General features: G+C 40.8%; 1 protein-coding gene across 2 annotated transcripts; it reads left to right on the top strand.

Annotated features, from left to right (window-relative positions):
• Nucleotides 1–3455: 3455 nt before the first annotated feature.
• Nucleotides 3456–18359, top strand: LOC142663906 (solute carrier family 25 member 16-like). 2 transcript variants are annotated; one of them, XM_075842744.1, is made up of 14 exons: nucleotides 3456–3503; nucleotides 5027–5156; nucleotides 6011–6103; nucleotides 8876–8997; nucleotides 9370–9433; nucleotides 10280–10398; nucleotides 11280–11346; nucleotides 12383–12516; nucleotides 12636–12699; nucleotides 13164–13285; nucleotides 14979–15045; nucleotides 15873–16035; nucleotides 16697–16765; nucleotides 18115–18359. In XM_075842744.1, exons 2-14 carry the CDS (start codon nucleotides 5075–5077, stop codon nucleotides 18278–18280), a joined length of 1332 nt encoding a protein of 443 aa, XP_075698859.1. In that variant the 5' UTR covers nucleotides 3456–3503; nucleotides 5027–5074; the 3' UTR covers nucleotides 18281–18359. The 2 variants fall into 2 exon arrangements, with proteins under 2 accessions (XP_075698859.1, XP_075698860.1); XM_075842745.1 differs by lacking the exon at nucleotides 6011–6103.
• The last annotated feature ends 284 nt before the right edge of the window (nucleotides 18360–18643 follow it).

The following is an 18643-nucleotide window of genomic DNA, read 5'->3' as shown; positions in this document are numbered from 1 at the left end:
TTTTGTGACAAATACAATTGGCTAGCTCCATCTTTAAAAAGCGGTATGTATTTGTATGACGCCACCCCCAGATGAAGGAAAATGCGCCGAAACGTGCGTCAGGGTGGACGCTTATCAATTACTCCAGCACCTTATGGGTCAGTATGGCTATTTTTCTTACTGCATTATCTTCTAATGCAGACCTATATTGAATATGCATTTATATATTGTTATGTATCCTTTGTCTGTATTTGTATGTTAGATCCTATTTTTTCTGACCCTTGTAGACATTGTTCATTACTTTATATGCAGGACTTTTTTGATGTGTGTATTTTCTTTAGTGTGTCTGTGGACCTTTTTATATGTTACATTTTAATATTCTTCAATAAAATGTATATATTTTATATTTGATACTTTACTATTGAGTTTTGCATGTTTTTTCGTTTTTGGTTTGTTCATTCAGTTTGGATGCAGGCAAACATATACTGAATTATTTTCTCTTGATCAACCCCCCTAACAAAACTATTTTTTGATACATTAATTATTTGTACTTGGTGTGTGATCATTATTATTCTCTTTGGTTATATATTTGATATTTTGTCTGCAGTTTTTTGATGAAAAGTTGGCGTGTCATTTTTAATGAAAATATTGCAGGAACCTCCTGTTAACAGTTATTTTCTAATAAAGCAAATATTGAAAGGTTATAAAAAAAAAAAGGGAATTGTTTCCCTAATGGGAGATGTCCTATTTCTGCTGACATTCTGCTACAACTGAGTTCAATTTGCTCTAAGGGCATGTGCACACACACTAATTACGTCCGTAATTTACGGACGTATTTCGGCCGCAAGTAGTGGACCGAACACAGTGCAGGGAGCCGGGCTCCTAGCATCATAGTTATGTACGATGCTAGGAGTCCCTGCCTCTCCGTGGAACTACTGTCCTGTACTGAAAACATGATTACAGTACGGGACAGTTGTCCGGCAGCGAGGCAGAGACTCCTAGCGTCGTACATAACTATGATGTTAGGAGCCCGGCTCCCTGCACTGAGTTCGGTCCGGAACTTGCGGCCGAAATACGTCCGTAAATTAAGGACGTAATTAGTGTGTGTGCACATACCCTAAATGTCGCCACTCTGACTGTTTTCTGCAGCATTTGCTCTTATGTTTTTTGGTGCATTACGTATTGAGGAGCTTTTACCTAGAAATAAAAAGGACGTTTCTGGCTTGTTTTTATCTCAGGTTCAGGTTAAAAACTATTTTATGGTTTTATTTATTGCAAAATCAAAAACGGACCAAGAAAAAAAAAAAGGTGCTTGGTTGTGTTTGAACAGGTTGAAAGGGTCTTTAGTTTGTCCAGTTCTTTTGTTAAAGAAGTTCTTATTCGTTAGACCAGTAGGTCCGGATTTACTTTTAATTCATCAGGATGGTGGTAAGCTTACACAGTTTCAGTTTCGGATGGTTTTGAGGAAATGTCTTGGGGAATTAGGCTTGCTTAATCATCATTTTTCCTCCCATTCTTTCCGTATAGGTGCAGCTACAGAAGCCTATAAAGCTGGTTTAGTCCCTCTGGTTTTTAAAAGAATGGGTAGATGGGATTCTAATTGTTTTCAGCATTATTTTAGACCATCTTTATCTCTTTTTTTAATTTCTACAGGTCAAAAGGTTGCTTGGATCGTTGCCCATTCTTTCATCTACTGGGCTGAATGCAGAGCAGAAGACAGACGCTATAGTACGAATTTATCCTTGGATCCAGCATTGATGAAAATTTATTGGAGAGGAATTGGGGGTTTAAAATGTGAAGGTTTAATCGTGCAAGTGATGTTAATGAGTCATTTGTATCCAGACCCAGATGTGATTATTATACATTTAGGGGGTAATGATGTAGGTAAAGAGAGTACTGTTCATTATTTTTTTTTTTAAACAAAGCTTAATGTGAATTAAACACCTCTGTCCTGGGGTTAAGATATTTGTTTCTGACATGATTACTCGCCTATTATGGCTACGATCTAGGGATCTAAAGTTTTGTGAAAAAATTTGTAAACGTGTTAATAGATATATGTTCCAATTTGTGCCTTCGATTGGTGGTTTTTCGTTTAGACAGATAGATCTGGAAGGTGGTGAGCCCGGTCTTTATAGGAAAGACGCTGTACATTTATCTGAGATTGGCCTGGATATTTTTAATCTCAACCTCCAGGCAATGATTCAACTTACTTTTGGTGGGATGGGGCCAGAGATGCCTTAGTGCATTCTGGCATTTTGGGGTAAGTCGCTCAGCATTTTGCATATATATTATTTATGGTAGGCTTGAGCTTATGTCTAAGCCAGGTTAATAATTCAGGTTGACATGTTTAATGGTTTTTTATTATGCAATGTTTTATGGTAATTTTAATAAAAGGCTGTGGCCAAAATAAATTTTTTACCACCGTTCCAGTGTGGTGTCTGTTTATTTAATTTATCTTTATTTTCTTAAAGTTGATTTAGTTTATTGTCATTAGTATGTTTTGTAGTCCCATCAAAGAACCCGGACCCTTTAAGAGGGTTCTACATGGGATTACAGACATCCCTGGTTTATAGATAGATAGGTTTGGCGGGTATTTTTCCTTCCGATATCAGGGCAGAATAAGAAGTTTGCCCGGTGATGTCTGTCATTGGGCCGCATCTGTGGCGTATGTGACAGGATAGTTTAGGGCCTTAGCGATAGTCAGGGATTGGTGAAGGAGGTGTGGTCAGGTGATTAGTTATGGCAGATATAAACCAGGAATATGCGGTGGTCTTGGTAGACCATCTGACATATTCCTGGAAGAAGTGTTTTTGCTGCCCCCGTCCGCCCTCCCTATTTTATATATTGTACTATCATGGCCTTTTGTTGAAAGGGGTAAGTCGCTCAGCATTTTGAGTGGACATATATATTATTAATGGTAGGCTTGAACTTATGGCTCAGCCAGGTTAATAATTCAGGTTCATATGTTTAATGTTTTTTTTATTATGCAATGTTTTATGGTAACTTTAATAAAAGGCTGTGGCCAAAATTTATTTTTTACCACCACTCCAGTGTCGTGTCTATTTATTTAATTTATCTTTATTTTGTTAAGGTTGATTTAGTTTATAGTCCTTGCATTTAGTTGATTTAGTTTATAGTATGCATGTTACAGTGTGAACAAGTGATATGTTGGATGAACAGTATATGTGTATAGCTATGCTGTATAAAGTATATTCTCACTGCTTCATCCATAGCGGTGTAAGTCTGTCTGGTAGGGAAGATTGCCTTATAACATAATGTGAAAGGTATAGGCTGATCAGTATAATTTTTTCATGTAAATATCCCTTTCATTTTAATGGATTATTTTTTGTATATACACAGTAGTATATAATGGGTTCAACTGCATGTAATTTCCAACAAAATGGCTGCTGGCAGGCCGTGTTCTAGAACCTAGCACAGCTCGTGATATTATGACATCATGGTTACACATGGTCACTGCTCTTGTTAACAATCTAATCAGATTAGTAGAGGTAATCGCTGGACAGGTACGTGACATGGTTTACTGGTGGTCAGTGACATATAAAGTGACATGTAGACTTATCAGATCATAATAAATCTTCGTTCCTGCCATTGACATAACTTTTTAGTAAAGCATAGTCATCAGTCTAGTCAATTTGCATGGGACTTTTACTAAGGCTTGGCATCCTTTGGATCTGAATATTTTTTTTAATGTAATGAACCTTTCATCATTGCAGTTTATTTATGTAACATTGCAAAAGGTGGACATGCCATATGGGCAGTCTGTACAGCTAAGCAGGGGCCCTATAGACACTCCAGTGAACATTTGTTAGTGAATGGAGAGGCGTTCTATAGCGATCACCTCACATTTGACAAATCAGCTGTTGGACAGTTTGGGCCCACATACGGTTTCTGTACAGGGGTCCTCTTCTGCCTATCTTTGCCACTGTGGTAATATATAGCAGTATATAATGCATGTATCTGCAGTGTATCCAGCAAAATGGCTGCTGGCAGACAGTGTTCTAGAACCTAGCACAGCTCGTGATATTCTGACATCATGGTTACACATGGTCACTGCTCGTGCTAGCAGTCTAATCAGAATAGTAATCGCTGGACTGGTACGTGACATGGGTACCTGCCCTGTATGTAACTCCTGCTGCTGGACATTATGGGAACTTAAATTCTGATATCATAGTAAACTTTGATTCTGCATTGACAGGACTTATTACAGCATAGTCAATACTCTAGTAAATTTACACTTGACATGTACTGTTTCTGTACAGGGGCCCTCTTCTGCCTAGGTCTGACACTGTGGTAATATATAGTAGTATATAATGGGTGTAACAAAATGGCTGTGTGATTATTGTGAAGTGGAAGCATCTAGGAGTAAGAACAGCTGAGCTCACATCAGCACAAGAACTGTGCATAAAGCCACCACTGGACTCTGCAGCAGTGAAAACGTCTTCTATGGAGTGATGAATCACATTTCACAATCTGGCAGTTTGATGGAAGGAGTCTGGGTTTGGCAGATGCCAGGACAATGCTACCTTTCCAGAATGGACAATGTCTACTGTAAAATTTGGTAGAGGGATAATGGTATGGGGCTGTTTTTCTTGTGGAAAGCCTTCCCATTCGAGTGGAGGCTATTATAGCCACAAAAGGGGCCCAACTTCATATTAACGTCCCTGGTTTTGTAAATGGATGTCCAACAAGCTCATATAGATGTGATAGGTGTCCACATACTTTCGGCCATATAGTATATCTAGCTCATATACTTTACATTGAGAATTGGTCTTTGAATGTGGATCCTTGGGAACCCTGGATAAATCTGTGCTTGCTAACGGATTCTTGTCCATATAGAAACTTTTTTTTTTTCTCTCTTTCTTTGCATTCAGTAATGGATATTGGTAAGATCCACGTTTTGCTTCTATCACTTATAGTTATGAATTAAGAGTTTATGTATTAACTTTACATGTTCTTCATTTCAAGATAATTAATAGTAACGTAATATATCTTGACCTCACCTTCTGCTGCTGTTATTATTTTCCAGTGGTTTTCTCTATATTTTCTGCGAATAAAACTTTGACTCTTTATTACAATGACTGCGGAGACAGCTAAATCTCCAAACAGAACACCATCATGTGGAGACTACTACCTTCGTCGCTCTTTTGTAGCGGGAGGTAAGACATTTGCCTATTTTAACAGATAATGACTGCATGTTTATATGCGCTTTAAGGGTCCTTTTACATGGGCCAATTATCGGGCAAACAAGCGTTCACAGAATGCCCATTCCTTAACATTGCCCTGTGTAAACTGGGCAACAATCAGCCGATAGCTTCTGCAGCAGAAAATATTATTGTTGTCGGCAGCACATCTCCCTGTGTAAACAGAAACGTGCTGCCGACATGATAGAAATGTATGGGGACAAGCGATCATAGTAACAATCACTCATCCCCATACATAGCTCCTTGTGAAAGGAGCAAATGATTGCGGATCAACGACCTGTCTCGTTTATCGGCGATCGTTGTTACGGCCAAAATGGGCCAGTGTAAAAGGACCCTAAGACATAGAAGGAGCCAAAATCAGTGGCCCATCGGCAACCGTTACATGTAAAAACAGTGGTGCCAAGAGAATATAGGAGAAATGTGTGATGACAGATCATTAAAAACATGATAGATCCATTCCACTATTCAAGTGAATAGTTATTTATGGGTTAACATCTTTCTGGAAAACTTTGTTGATCGCTAAGGTTCCCCCCAATAACTTTGACCGTTTCCCCACAAATGTGAAAGATCAGGATCACCATACCAGTGACAGCTACAGCGTAGCATCAACAGCTGCAGGACCCCCCAGTAACAATAACAGGAGCCCCAGCAACAGCAGCAAGAAACCTACTAACATCCTCAGGACCATTAGTAACAGCCACATGGCCCCAATAAATAAGACTACCCAGATAATGTATTAGGTTACAATAAAGTAAAAAAAAAACACAAAGTGAGATTTTCTTCTATATCCTGTTTTCCTTTTTATATAGGTATAGCAAGCTGCTGCGCAAAGACAGCTGTGGCACCGCTGGATAGGATCAAGATCCTGTTCCAGGGACAGAGTGTCCATTACCGGCACATGGGTAAAAACACTTCACACTGGAATTCATGATATTCACTCATTTTGGTTTCGTATTATAGAAACTTCTCATATTATTATGAATTGTACAAAGAAAGAAACTTTTAAATATTTAATGGTTGCGATGACCGGTGTCAATCCAACACTTGACCTAGTGGGGACCCTGCTGACATTCCTTGGGCTGGGCAGTCTGGCAAAGGAGAAGTATCCAATCGAAATGGGAAGTAACCTGACTGGGCATGCACTTCTTTAAAATGCAAAAACATAGGCACTTGCTGTTGACAGTAAAAATAGTTTGGTTTTACCAGCCTCCCAATGCAAATACTGGCTTGGCCAGTGTTTTATTGGCTTGGTGGCAACCACAAGTACCATACTAGTCAGTATAATCTATGCAATGCTAAATCCTTAAGTGTCAAGACGGATAAAAGTGTTCTGAGGGTATGTTCACACTGAGTGTTTTCGGCAGAAAGATCGAAAAGATCCTCCAAACATCTGTCCATTGATTTCAATGGGAAAACAGCGTTCTGTTCTAACGGGGCGTTTTTTACGCAGCCGCTTTTCAAAACGACCATGTAAAAAAATGGCCGCGAAAAAGAAGTGCATGTCACTTCTTCAGGCGTTTTTTGAGTAGTTTTTCCGAAAAACAGCTCCAAAAAACGCGACTTTGATTAAAAAACGCCTGAAAATCAGGAGCTGTTTTCCCTTGAAAACAGCTCTGTATTTTGAGATGTTTTTTATTTTGTGTGTGCACATACCCTAAGAGTAATACCTTATTGGCTGTATACCATTTCTCTTTGTCTTATGGATTGACTTTCCCAGCAATAGTCGGGTTTTCTTCTTTATAAAACACTACAGATAATATTTTGCAACCAAATTAATGTGGGTATTTCAGATAACTGCTTACTTTAGTGAATTTCAGGACAGAATAAATATAATTGGCTGCGCTGTTCTAGTGATTCCAATATATTTCAATTTTGTCCTATATGGAACATACAAGGTTCACACACTGGAGGAATCCCCGACCATAATCACGGATCCACGTGGGATTTTAATCACCATAGTGAATTCTTCCGTATGGTAAATCAGTTTTGGATGGAAATTTTCAGCCAAAAACTAAGCTTATTTTCCCGCTTAATGGTGGGCAGTTTTGCTTAGGGTTAAGTAACAGCAGCTTATTGGGTCAAGACCTTTGACCCACGCGACTGTGTTGCTGATGAAGAATTCTCTCTCTTCCCAGTGTCTGGAGAATTATTGGACTACAAATCCAATAATCCTCAAGTTTTATCTACTGTATATACAGTAAGAAGCGGTCCTGGGGTCTGGAGTCTTCTACTAACCTCGAGACTGGTCGGCTGATGTTTTCCACCATCCCTCCCCTAATTTTATCAGTCTTTTTGAAATATTTGTTATTATGTTTTATTTTACTGTTTTGTCACAGCTCTTTATTAGGGCATGCCCCCACGTGGCGGTTTTCCTCCGCAACTGTCCGCATCAATGCCTCACAGAATCTGCGTTGCAGATTCTGTGGCGGATCTGCCCAAAATGTGCAGTAAATTGATGCGGACTGGCCGTTGCGTATTGCAGTGAAAGTACTTCCCTTCTCTCTATCAGTGCAGGATAGAGAGAACGGACAGCACTTTCCCTAGTGAAAGTAAACAAATTTCATACTTACCGGCCGTTGTCTTGGTGACGCGTCCCTCTTTCGCCATCCAGCCCGACCTCCTTGGATGACGCGGCAGTCCATGTGACCGCTGCAGCCTGTGATTGGCTGCAGCCGTCACTTAGACTGAAACGTCATCCTGGGAAGCCGTACTGGAGAAAGAAGCAGGGAGTTCTCGGTAAGTATGAACTTCTATTTTTTGACAGGTTGCTGTATATTGGGATCGGTAGTCACTGTCCAGGGTGCTGAAACAGTTACTGCCGATCGCTTAACTCTTTCAGCACCCTGGACAGTGACTATTTACTTACGTCGCCTAGCAACGCTCCCGTAAATACGGGTGCACACACATAGTCACCCGTAATTACGTGAGCCCCATTGACTTCCTCAGTTTGGCTGTAGACCTAGAAATACATAGGTCCAGCCAGAATGAAGAAATGTCATGTTAAAAAAGCAATACGCATCCGCAGCACACATAACATGTGCATGACATCTGCGGACTTCATTGCGGAATTTAGAATCTCCATTGAAGTCAATGGAGAACTTCCGCAATGAGTCCGCAACCAGTCCGCCACTGGTCCGCAACATCCATTGTATGCTGCGGATACCAAATTCCGCACCGCAGCCTATGCTCCGCAGCGGAATTTTCAGCCTCGTCTAAAGGAAGCCTACTAAAAAGAAGTGGAAGGCAATGGAGAAACGGGTCCGCTGCGGATTAACGCTGCGGAGTGTCCGCAGAGGAATTCAAGAGCAATTCCGCCATGTGGGGCTTTGCCCTTAAAAGGAAGGGTAAGTCGCTCACTGCGTGAGTGGACAGGTAGTTAGTCCAAGATTAGGATGTTGGAGTTCTACTTAAATTAAAGGTGTTGTACTCAGTTGATCTATTTATCTGGTTAGAAAGTAGTCCGAGCTTATGGCGACTTTGTTGTATTTTTTAACCCAATTACTTTGTAATGAAGATGGTGAAGGTTTATTTATCTCTATTAATTCTCCACGTGTCTTATTTTTACTGTTAAGGTATTGGTAAAAACATTAAAGGTCATATTCGGTGTGATTTATAACCCCATGAGTATTTGCGTTTTTTGTTTATGTTTTGTACGATTTTACTCTATTTTACAGGAATGCTTTCCACCATCACTGCCGTGAAACAGACCGAGGGGCTCCTCGGATTCTACAAAGGGAATTCTGCAAGGTTCCCATATGATTCCAATCAGTTCTTGGCTTTTGATGGGTACAAAAAGGTATTTTCATGTTATACATTTTTTTCTTTTATTTCAGCAGGTGTTTAACAAGTTCTTTTCGTATAAGGAGATATGGACTCTCAAAGGCCTAATTGGAAGTCCCTAATATAGTTTTGTTCTGTGTTTTAAATGCCATTAAATTTCCTTATATGTAAGCATGAGCAGTCATGTAAGGCTCATGGGTTCTACCATTACTGGAGCTATGACGGATCCGTTGTGTAATGGATGCTAACTAGGTTCTATAAGAATATACAACCCATACTTCTTACTATAAAACAGATTTCCCTGTCATCTACTCTTGTTTCGATAAGTCCTTGATATGTCATTGTGGACATGTACTGATATGAAACAATACATTTGTTTCAATTACAGTTGATACAACACAAGACTGGGAAACTGGATCACGTGGATAAACTTGTGTCTGGATCTATGGCAGGTACCGTATTATATTAATATATTGCACAGTTATGAAGGCTACAAAATACTTTCAGGAATATGTGAGATGTTGTGAAGAGTGAAAACGATCTACACAATCTATACCCTGGTCATGTGACTACATCTACTGAATCTTCTCCTTTCTTAGGGTATGTTCACACGGCAGCGTCCGTAACGGCTGAAATTACGGGGCTGTTTTCAGGAGAAAACAGATCCGTAATTTCAGCCGTCATGGCATGTTGAGGCGCTATTTCGCTGCGTCCATTACTGACGTAAATGGAGCTGTTTTTCCATGGAGTCAATGGAAAACGGCTCCATTTACGTCTGAAGAAGTGACAAGGCACTTCTTTGACGCGGGCGTCTATTTACGCGCCGTCTTTTGACAGCGACGTGTAAATATACGCCTCGTGGGTACAGACCAACGTAAAACCCATTGCTTTCAATGGGCAGATGTTTGTCAACGCTTTCAAGCCGTATTTTCGGGCGTAATTCCACGTGTAAAACGTCCGAATTACGTCCGTAAGTCCGTAAATAAGCCGTGTGAACATACCCTTAGAGTTTCTTGAAGCAGCAAAAACTTGGTCTACATGGTGTGTGCAGGCCAAAATTCCTCCTGCAACCATCAGTCACACAGCACACCGTAGACCTGCTATGTAATAATACCTATTGTTGATCCACAATTACAGACATCTGTATCTTCTTGTTTGTCCATCTGTGTTATACTATTCCTTACATTGCAGCTCATTTATTGCTATTACAGGGGAACCCATGCTTTATAAGTGTCTGATAGTTGTCAGTATACTGCGTTATATTGTGGAACACTTGACCATTTTTGTTGGCTTTTCAGGTATTACTGCCGTGACCTGCCCAAATCCCCTAGATGTGGTCAGAGCAAGACTTGCCTTCCAGATTAAAGAAGAACAGCACAAAGGAGTAATTCATGCATTCAGGAGGATCTACACCAACGTATGTTCATTTCACAACTGTTGATTATCATTAATATTTGTCCAGGTATTTTGCTAGTCACATCATTGAGTTCATGGGTTTGTAGCAGAACCAAATGTCACAATGAGAGACAGCGTATATGAAGCTCTATTTATAATTTAGAACACGTCTCCGTCTATTGGGGCCTCACTGGCGAAAACATGGTAACACCTGGACTTTAACAGTGGTAAAATTCCATGCCAAAATGCTAAATATTTGCCACCTGGACCCTCCATATGATTGAAATTAGTCAAGAATGTTGTTAAAACCTATATTTGAATAAGAAAATACTATTTGCAGTCATTCAGCAATATCCAGCAGTTGAGGTTCAGTAGCTTTGTAAACTAGAGGAAGAGATCACACAGTCTTTCTGCTGTCTCCTGCTGCTTGCCATTCTTTACTTCTGGAGGCAAAAACTCCTCTAAAACGTGCATCATATCATCCACAGTGCCCAGTCATTTTAGTCACCCAGGCCCATCATGCAAGCTTTAGTGCCCAAATGTAGGGATCGCCACACTGTCCTATATCAGCCGGAATCCACAAGTACAGTGCCAAGTAAACTGCCAAGTGTGAACCATGAATACAGTGCCATACATTTTTTTACCCCGTTTTTTTAAGCAAATAGAGAACCAATTGCCACATTACTCTGCACTCCAGATCCATGCTAATAAAATGAGCTGCACCTCTACAATAACTGGGGGGGGTGGGGCGCCTCACAGCTGATGAAGCATTGGTTTGTGCTCCTTGATGTTAAATTTAGTAATTTTACCTAGAAAAAAAGCATTTACTGTAAACTCTCTGTCCATATAATGACACTTTATGATTACAAACTTTGTTTTAAACTATTATTCCACGTATCGCAGGAAGGAGGATTCCGTGGCTACTACAAAGGGCTTGGGCTCACACTCATTTCAATGGCTCCTTATGCAGGTATGTTGTTCTAATACTCTAAGTCAGAAGTGGCCAAACTTTTTCAGTATGAAATCTACTTTTTGTAGAGCTATGTGATCTACCGGGGGACCAGGGTCAGGCACATGTGGCATACATAGGACACTACTGCAATTTTTTGCACTTACTCCACAGCCATAGATTTTTAAAACATACCTGTGCTGTCCTTCTGCTCTGTACTAGAGTGTATATTAGCCATCATGGTGTAAGTGAGACCTACACAAGTTATCACTTGTTGAGGGTCACAAGTCTGTATATGCTACACCAATAAGCCTTTCACTACAAAAAGTTGGTGACTAGCCCACTAAAAACATCTACCTATGGCAGGGCAGTTTTTCTATTTCTCAACAAGAGTAAACACCTGAGGGTCTCACATCAAGATCTACTGGTCTCCTGGTAGATCACAAACACCCGTACAATGCGCAGAAACGGCATCCCTATTGTGTGCTTATGTGTGACAAGGCTGCCACCTGTACAATGTACAGATTGGTAGGGATGAGGACTGGCAATGTACGGACTGAGCGCCGCTGCTGTGTTTACATGCTGCGACAATCAGCCCTGGGGGACACTGCAGGGGGAGAAGATGGTTTTATTATACACACATTCAATTTAAACCCCTTTTATTCTTAATGAATATGAGGATTAACTAAAAAAAAATATATATATAATCCCAGACAATCCCTTCTAGTTTTAGGTTATTAGCCAAGTAGCAGATCATCATCATTTGTGTCCAGCTGTACAGAATAACACAAAACAATAAAAGATGCATGGACTTTCCAGCATTAGTCGTACCTTCTTCTTTATGTGAAACTAGAAATAATTTTTCAACCAAATTAATGTTGATATTTTACATCACTGCTAACCTTAATGATTTTCAGGACAGAAAGAAATATATGAGGCTGCGCTGTTCTAGTGATTACAAGATCTTTTACTTTGTCCTCTATGGAAGACACAAGGTTCACACACAAAATATTAGTTTTTTTGTTCATGTCTTGTACAATTTTACTCTAATTGACAGGAATACTATCCACCATCAGTGCTGGGAAACAGAACGAGGGGCAGCTCGGATTCTACAGTAGGAATATTGCAATCTTATTGAAGATCCTCCCATATAGTGCCATCCAGTTAATGGCTTTTGAGGAGTACAAAAAGGTATTTTCCTGTTAAACACTCGCTAAAACAAAATCAAAAACGTGTAACAGTTTTTTCTCATAGGGGGATGTCATTGTGGACATGTACGGATATGTAACATACATTTGTTTCAATTACAGTTGATAAAACACAAGACTGGGAAACTGGATCACATGGATAAGTTTGTGTCTGGATCTGTGGCAGGTATCGTATTATAATATTATATGGGACAGTTATGAAGGGTGTAAAATATTTTAGGGAATTTGTTAGACGTTGTGAAGGGTGAAGATGAGCTATACAATCTATACGTAGCGTAACTACCACTGTAGCAGCCATAGCGGTTGCTACGGGGCCCACGGCATGAGAGGTCCCGTGCCGCCAGGGGGCCCCCCATGCCCAAGGGCTCCGCTAGCAGCTGCTATGGCTGCTACAGCGGTAGCGACGCCACATTCAATAGAGTCTGCATCCTACGGATGCAAATGCTATTGAACATTATGACGGAGCAGAGAGGTATCTCCCTGCTCTGCCATAGGATACAGTATACTATTCCTTACATTACAGCTCAGTTAGAATGATATTATAGGGGAACCATGCTTTATAAGTGGGTGATAATTGTCAGTACACCTTGATATATCGTGAAACACTTGACCTATTTGTTGACTTTTCAGGCATTACCGCCATGATCTGCACATATCCCCTAGATGTGGTCAGAGCCCGACTTACCTTCCAGGTTAAAGGAGAAGATGAGTACAAAGGAGTAATACATGCATTTAGGAGCATCTACACCAATGTATGTTAATTTCACAACTGTTAATTAATATTAACCCCTTCCCGACATTTAACGTATGCCAACGTCATACCTGGGTAGATTACATATGGAGCGGCTCACAGGCTGAGCCTGCTCCATACAATGCGGATTTCAGCTGTATGTTACAGTCAACACTCCACAGTAATGAGCGGGACAATAGTGACCGGGGCATTTAAATAGTTAAAAAGAGAGGGCGACCCCCTTTAACAGCTTATTCCCCCCCCCCCCCCATGCAAACGTGGGGTGCCATTGGTTGTTATGGCAGCCTGGGGGCCAAATCAAGGCCAAGTATAGGATTTTCAGGCACGTATAAAAATGAGAGACAACAACTTTTAAGATCAAAAAGGTATAATCTTTGTATAAATAATGTCATATACAAAACACTATGGCAATAGCGCAAAATGTATCGCCCCATAATATGCTGAAGTCCTTTCTTTCAGACGAGCTGGTAAAACATCACTTTTTCAGGGTTAGAATCAGATGGACTTCTGTGGAGACCCACGTGGAGGATCATTCAGCGTTTTGGTTACGCCTAGTGCGACGTTTCGGGGGTCCTCCCTCTTTCTTAAGAACTTGAGAAAGGGGGAGTACCCCTTAAATGTCGCACCTACCGTAACCAAAACGCAGACTGATCCTCCACGTGGGTCTCTGCAGAAGTCCCTCAGATATGTCTTACCGGCTCATCTGAAAGAAAGGACTTCAGCATATGGGGTAATACCTTTTACACTTTTACGCTATTGCCATAGTGTTTTGTATATCAAAACGGGGAATTCCGTAAACATGAAGCGCAATAAACAATGGAGGAATCACTTTTTTTTATTTTCTACCCCACACAATTTTTTTCCCCGTTTCCTAGTACATTATATGGTACAATAAATGGTGCTACGAAAAACTACAACTCGTCCCGCAAAAATCAAGCCCTCATAGGACTATATCTATGGAAAAATTAAAAAGTTATGGCTTTTGGAATGTGGGGAGCAAAAAAATGAAATTGAAAATCTGAAAAATGGCTGCGGCGGGAAGGGGTTAATATTTGTCCAGATAAGCTTCTAGTCACATCATTGAGTCCATGAATTTGTAGCAGAACCATATGTCACAATGAGTGACTGTGCATATGAAGCTTTTTATATAATTTAGAACACGTCTTCTTCTACTGGGGCCTCACTGGCCAAAACATCGTATCACCTGGACTTTACCAGTGGTAAAATCCCATGCCAAAATGCTAAACATTTGCTACCGGGACCACCCATAAGATTTAAATGAGTCAATAATGTTGTTAAAACTTATTATTGAATAAGAAAATACTATTTGCAGTCATTCAGCAATATCCAGCAGTTGAGGTTCATTAGCTTTGTAAACTGGAGGACGCGATCACACAAGTATAGTGCCAGTTAAACTGCCCAGTGTGAGCAATAAATCCTGTGCCATGCCTTCCTTTTACCCTGGTGTCTCACGTAAATAGAGGACCACTTGCTGCATTACTCTGCGCTGCTGCTCCATGCTGATAACATGAGCTGCGCCTCTACAATAACTGGTTTGTGCTTCTAGACTTTAAATGTATGTTGAAATTAGTTATTTTACCTAGAAAAAATGTGTTTATTGTAAACCCTCTGTCCATATAATGACACTTTATGACTACAGTCTTTGTTTTAAACTATTATTCCACGTATTGCAGGAAGGAGGATTCCGTGGCTACTACAAAGGGCTTGTGCCCACAATAATTGGGATGGCTCCTTATGCAGGTATGTTATGACAAGTCTCTATATGCTTCATTAATAAGCCTTTCACTAGAAGGGATCCCACTGAAACACGAACCTATGAGGAGACAGTTTTTCTATTTCTCAACAAAAGGACACCCCTGAGGGTCTCACATCTTGATCTGCTGGCCTCCGTTCTGGGGTCTTCTACTATAGCAGAAAGCCGTACATTGCACAGAAAAGGTTTTCCCACTGCGCCTGTGTGTTTATGTTCTAATGTGTGACACGGCTGCAGGTTGGTAGGGATGAGGACTGGCAATGTACGGACTGAGCGCCACTGCAGTGTTTACATGACGTAACAATCAGCCCTGGGGTTTTGGTTTTTTCAATTTACTGTAAATTCCTTTTATTCTTGGGCTTCGTTCACATCTTTGCCAGGGTCACATTCCGACGTTCCGTCTGAGTTTTCCCTCGGAACGGGACCCTGATTGACACAGTCAGTAGACTACGTTATTGATTCTGTCAAAACGACGGAACCCTTGCACAACGGAAACCATTGGCAACGGATCCGCCACCATTGAAATCAATGGTGATGGAAACGGAAACCTATGGTTTCCGTTTGTGTCAGACAGGGCTCTGTTCCGACGGAAAGCTCAGACGGAACGTCGGAACGGAGCCCTGATGCAGATGTGAACGAAGCCTTAATGAATAGGAGGATTAACTATAAAAAATTATAATCCCAGTCAAACCCCTCACATTTTTGCCGAGCAGCAGAACATCACCATTTGTGTCCAGCTAAACTAGACCAGATATAACAATTAGCATTATAACTATTTGCACTTTACATGGTTTTTATTTTTATTTTTTTACAGGAATTTCCTTTTATACCTTTGAATCGCTGAAAACAAGTGGACTGGAAAACGCCCCAAAACTGCTTGGACAAGCATCTGCCGATAACCCGGATGTTCTACTATTGAAGACACCTATTAAGTTGCTGTTTGGTGGCCTTTCAGGAGCCATTTCCCAAACAATTGTGTAAGTGGTATCTCTATTTTATTTTAGTATGACATCCAAACAATAACTGGACAGTGAGGGGTCAGACTATCAAGGTACAGCCTTCTAGTAAAGCACCCAACATTGCCCTCATAAAAGCCTGAATTCTTTGTCACATGGATTCATGTCATGCATGAAGAGATTCTGCTCCACGTTGATATGGCAGATTTGTTGGCTCACCATGCATCTCATTTTCTACAACAGCCCTAAAGTGTCCACTGTAATGACATCTGGCGACTATACAGGCCACCGGACTACACTAAAGTCATTGTCATATTATGGAACCAGCTTGAGATTACACGTACTTGGTGACATGGTGCGTTATTCTGCCGGAAATGGCTTGCTGTGGACATTGAGGGGTGTTGGAGTGGGGGGCATATACTGGTCATTTGCAGAATTTGTACTTAAAAACTCATGTAGTAAGCAGCAGTCGTCATGTCACGCTCCCCAAATAGACCCAATGCATCAGGTTCCTGCCTTAAGACAGCTCTTATATAAGCAGCAGCTGCACTTACTACAGGATTTTTAAGGGAGAATTAAACCGCTACATCAGAAGAGACGACCACGGATCAGCGGTAACTGGGGAGGAGTTTCTATGGTCATTATTGCTAATAGAAATTTACTCTCATTTTTTGGCTTATAGTTACCCATGGGATGTTGCAAGACGTCGCATGCTATTAGCAGACATACTTCAACAAAATGAAAATTGCCAGTAAGTAATTAGTATAGAAATGACCTGCTAATGAATATATAGAAACACATTTATATGTGTAGTGTGTAAGCAGGTGTGCGCTGTGCTGGGAAATATAGTTCAGGGTGGCGGAGTTCCTCAAAGTGGCGAACCGCTCAGTGGTGTGGTAGTATTCATAAATGGACCCCTTCGTACTTCCCCAATGTGGCCAACCTTCTCCACTGTGATATACTTTGAGCTGTCCCTGCAGGACTTCCATTTCCTACAATAATAAATAATTTTCTTGAAAGAATCGAAAAGATCATAGAAAGAAACATATTCCCCAGAGCCCCAGAATAACACAATAACGCCACCAAGAATTCTTCAATTATTTAGGAGGTATTCCCTGATGTACGATATCTGCAGATCCTGCTTTCCAGCCAGTACACAACAAGTACATTTGGGTAGTAACCAAGTAAGAGTCACCCCTAGAGGAAAGCTGAGCTTTGTTGGTTGCTATAGGCAACAAGTCCATGTTTTCTATTAGGCCCTGTTCACACAGAGGTTTTTTGCAGGCAGAAAAAATTTGCCTCAGAATTTCCTTCAGGAATTTTGAGGCAGATTTTGACTTGCCTGCGCTTTTTACAGAGTTTTTCGGTGCATTTTCCACCCGTGGCCATTGAAGCTAATGCAAGGAATGCGGGCAAAAAAACTGCGAAAAACGCTCAAAAACTAGCGCCACAGGTTTTTTCTGCCTCCCATTGATTTCAATGGGAGGTCTGAGGTGGAAACTGTGGCTAGAAAGGACACGCTGCTGATTTATTTTTCCCATGAGCGGCCAAAAGGCGCCAGGGAAAAGAAAAACCTCTGTCTCCCATTAAAATCAATGGGGGGCGAATTAGGCCATTTTTTTGCCCTTATTCTTATGCAGTTTTCACGACAAAATCTGCCAAAAAACTCAGTGCAAACAGGGCCTTACACAGTTTTGATAAATAAGGCCGTGTCCATGTCAGAGAGTTTCATTAAGGCTTCATGCACACAGCCATATTACTTTATAGATTTCATGGGGCATTCACTGTACCTCCATATGCCTCCAATTTCACTCTGAGGCATACAGAAGTTTTTCATATAGAATGTGGCATGCTCCATCAGATGCCGTATATACAGAGGTATTCTCCCCCATATAAATGGCTCCCAACAGAGCCTGTATGGCAGCACACAGAGAACATACGGCTCCGTACTAGGGAGCTGCCATATGGGCACCGCGCACACAGCTCTGCTGTATTGGCATTATATATTTAATTTCCTTTGATATAGAAATTAGATTTGCAATGGTGCTCTAAGGTTGACTTTAAGATTGTTTCCATAATTTTTTTATTTCTTTTTCACAGGACCATGTTTCAAACCCTACGGTTCATCTACAGGGAACATGGAGTACGGCATGGACTGTACAGAGGCCTTTCCATCAGTTATATACGCTGTATACCTACCAATGCTGTGGCTTTTACCATCTTAGAATATATGCGCCAGCTTCTGCATTTAAACAAATCCAACTGATTTGCTGTTTTTATTTTTTCCGCAGCAAACAACTGTACATAGTGTAAATAGTTAATAAATCCAACTCCCCTTCCTAAAACTGCTATCATGGTGTGATTTTATAACGGAAAAAAGACTCATTCGATTTCTGATTTACTTAGAGTCAATTTTAACTTGCTGCCTCCTGAAATTCTCTGAAAGCTGGCACTGATGTAGTAGTTAACAGTAGTAACCTCGCCGGACACGTGGTACTGGCTTTCCACAGACGTGGTAGAGAACAGACACGGTGGACGAGAACTTACTTCATGTGTGGCCAAATACGCAAAACCACATGTCAGCATTTAACAAAGAAGATGGGATTACGGTTCTGTAGTTCCCCCTGTT

The sequence above is a fragment of the Rhinoderma darwinii genome, chromosome 11 (genome assembly GCF_050947455.1).
Source record: "Rhinoderma darwinii isolate aRhiDar2 chromosome 11, aRhiDar2.hap1, whole genome shotgun sequence".
Lineage (NCBI taxonomy): Eukaryota > Metazoa > Chordata > Amphibia > Anura > Rhinodermatidae > Rhinoderma > Rhinoderma darwinii.
The sequence above is the reverse complement of the archived record's forward strand: the minus strand, read 5'-3'. Positions and strand labels throughout refer to the sequence as shown.

What these genes read in the sequence shown, in the direction of transcription:
- LOC142663906 (XM_075842744.1), top strand. Translation starts at nt 5,075, where the DNA reads ATGACTGCGGAGACAGCTAAATCTCCAAACAGAACACCATCATGTGGA. An exon ending in TTCAATGGCTCCTTATGCAG is followed by an intron (nt 11,347 to 12,382) that starts GTATGTTGTTCT and finishes TCTAATTGACAG; the next exon opens with GAATACTATCCACCATCAGT. An exon ending in GCCATTTCCCAAACAATTGT is followed by an intron (nt 16,036 to 16,696) that starts GTAAGTGGTATC and finishes TTTGGCTTATAG; the next exon opens with TTACCCATGGGATGTTGCAA.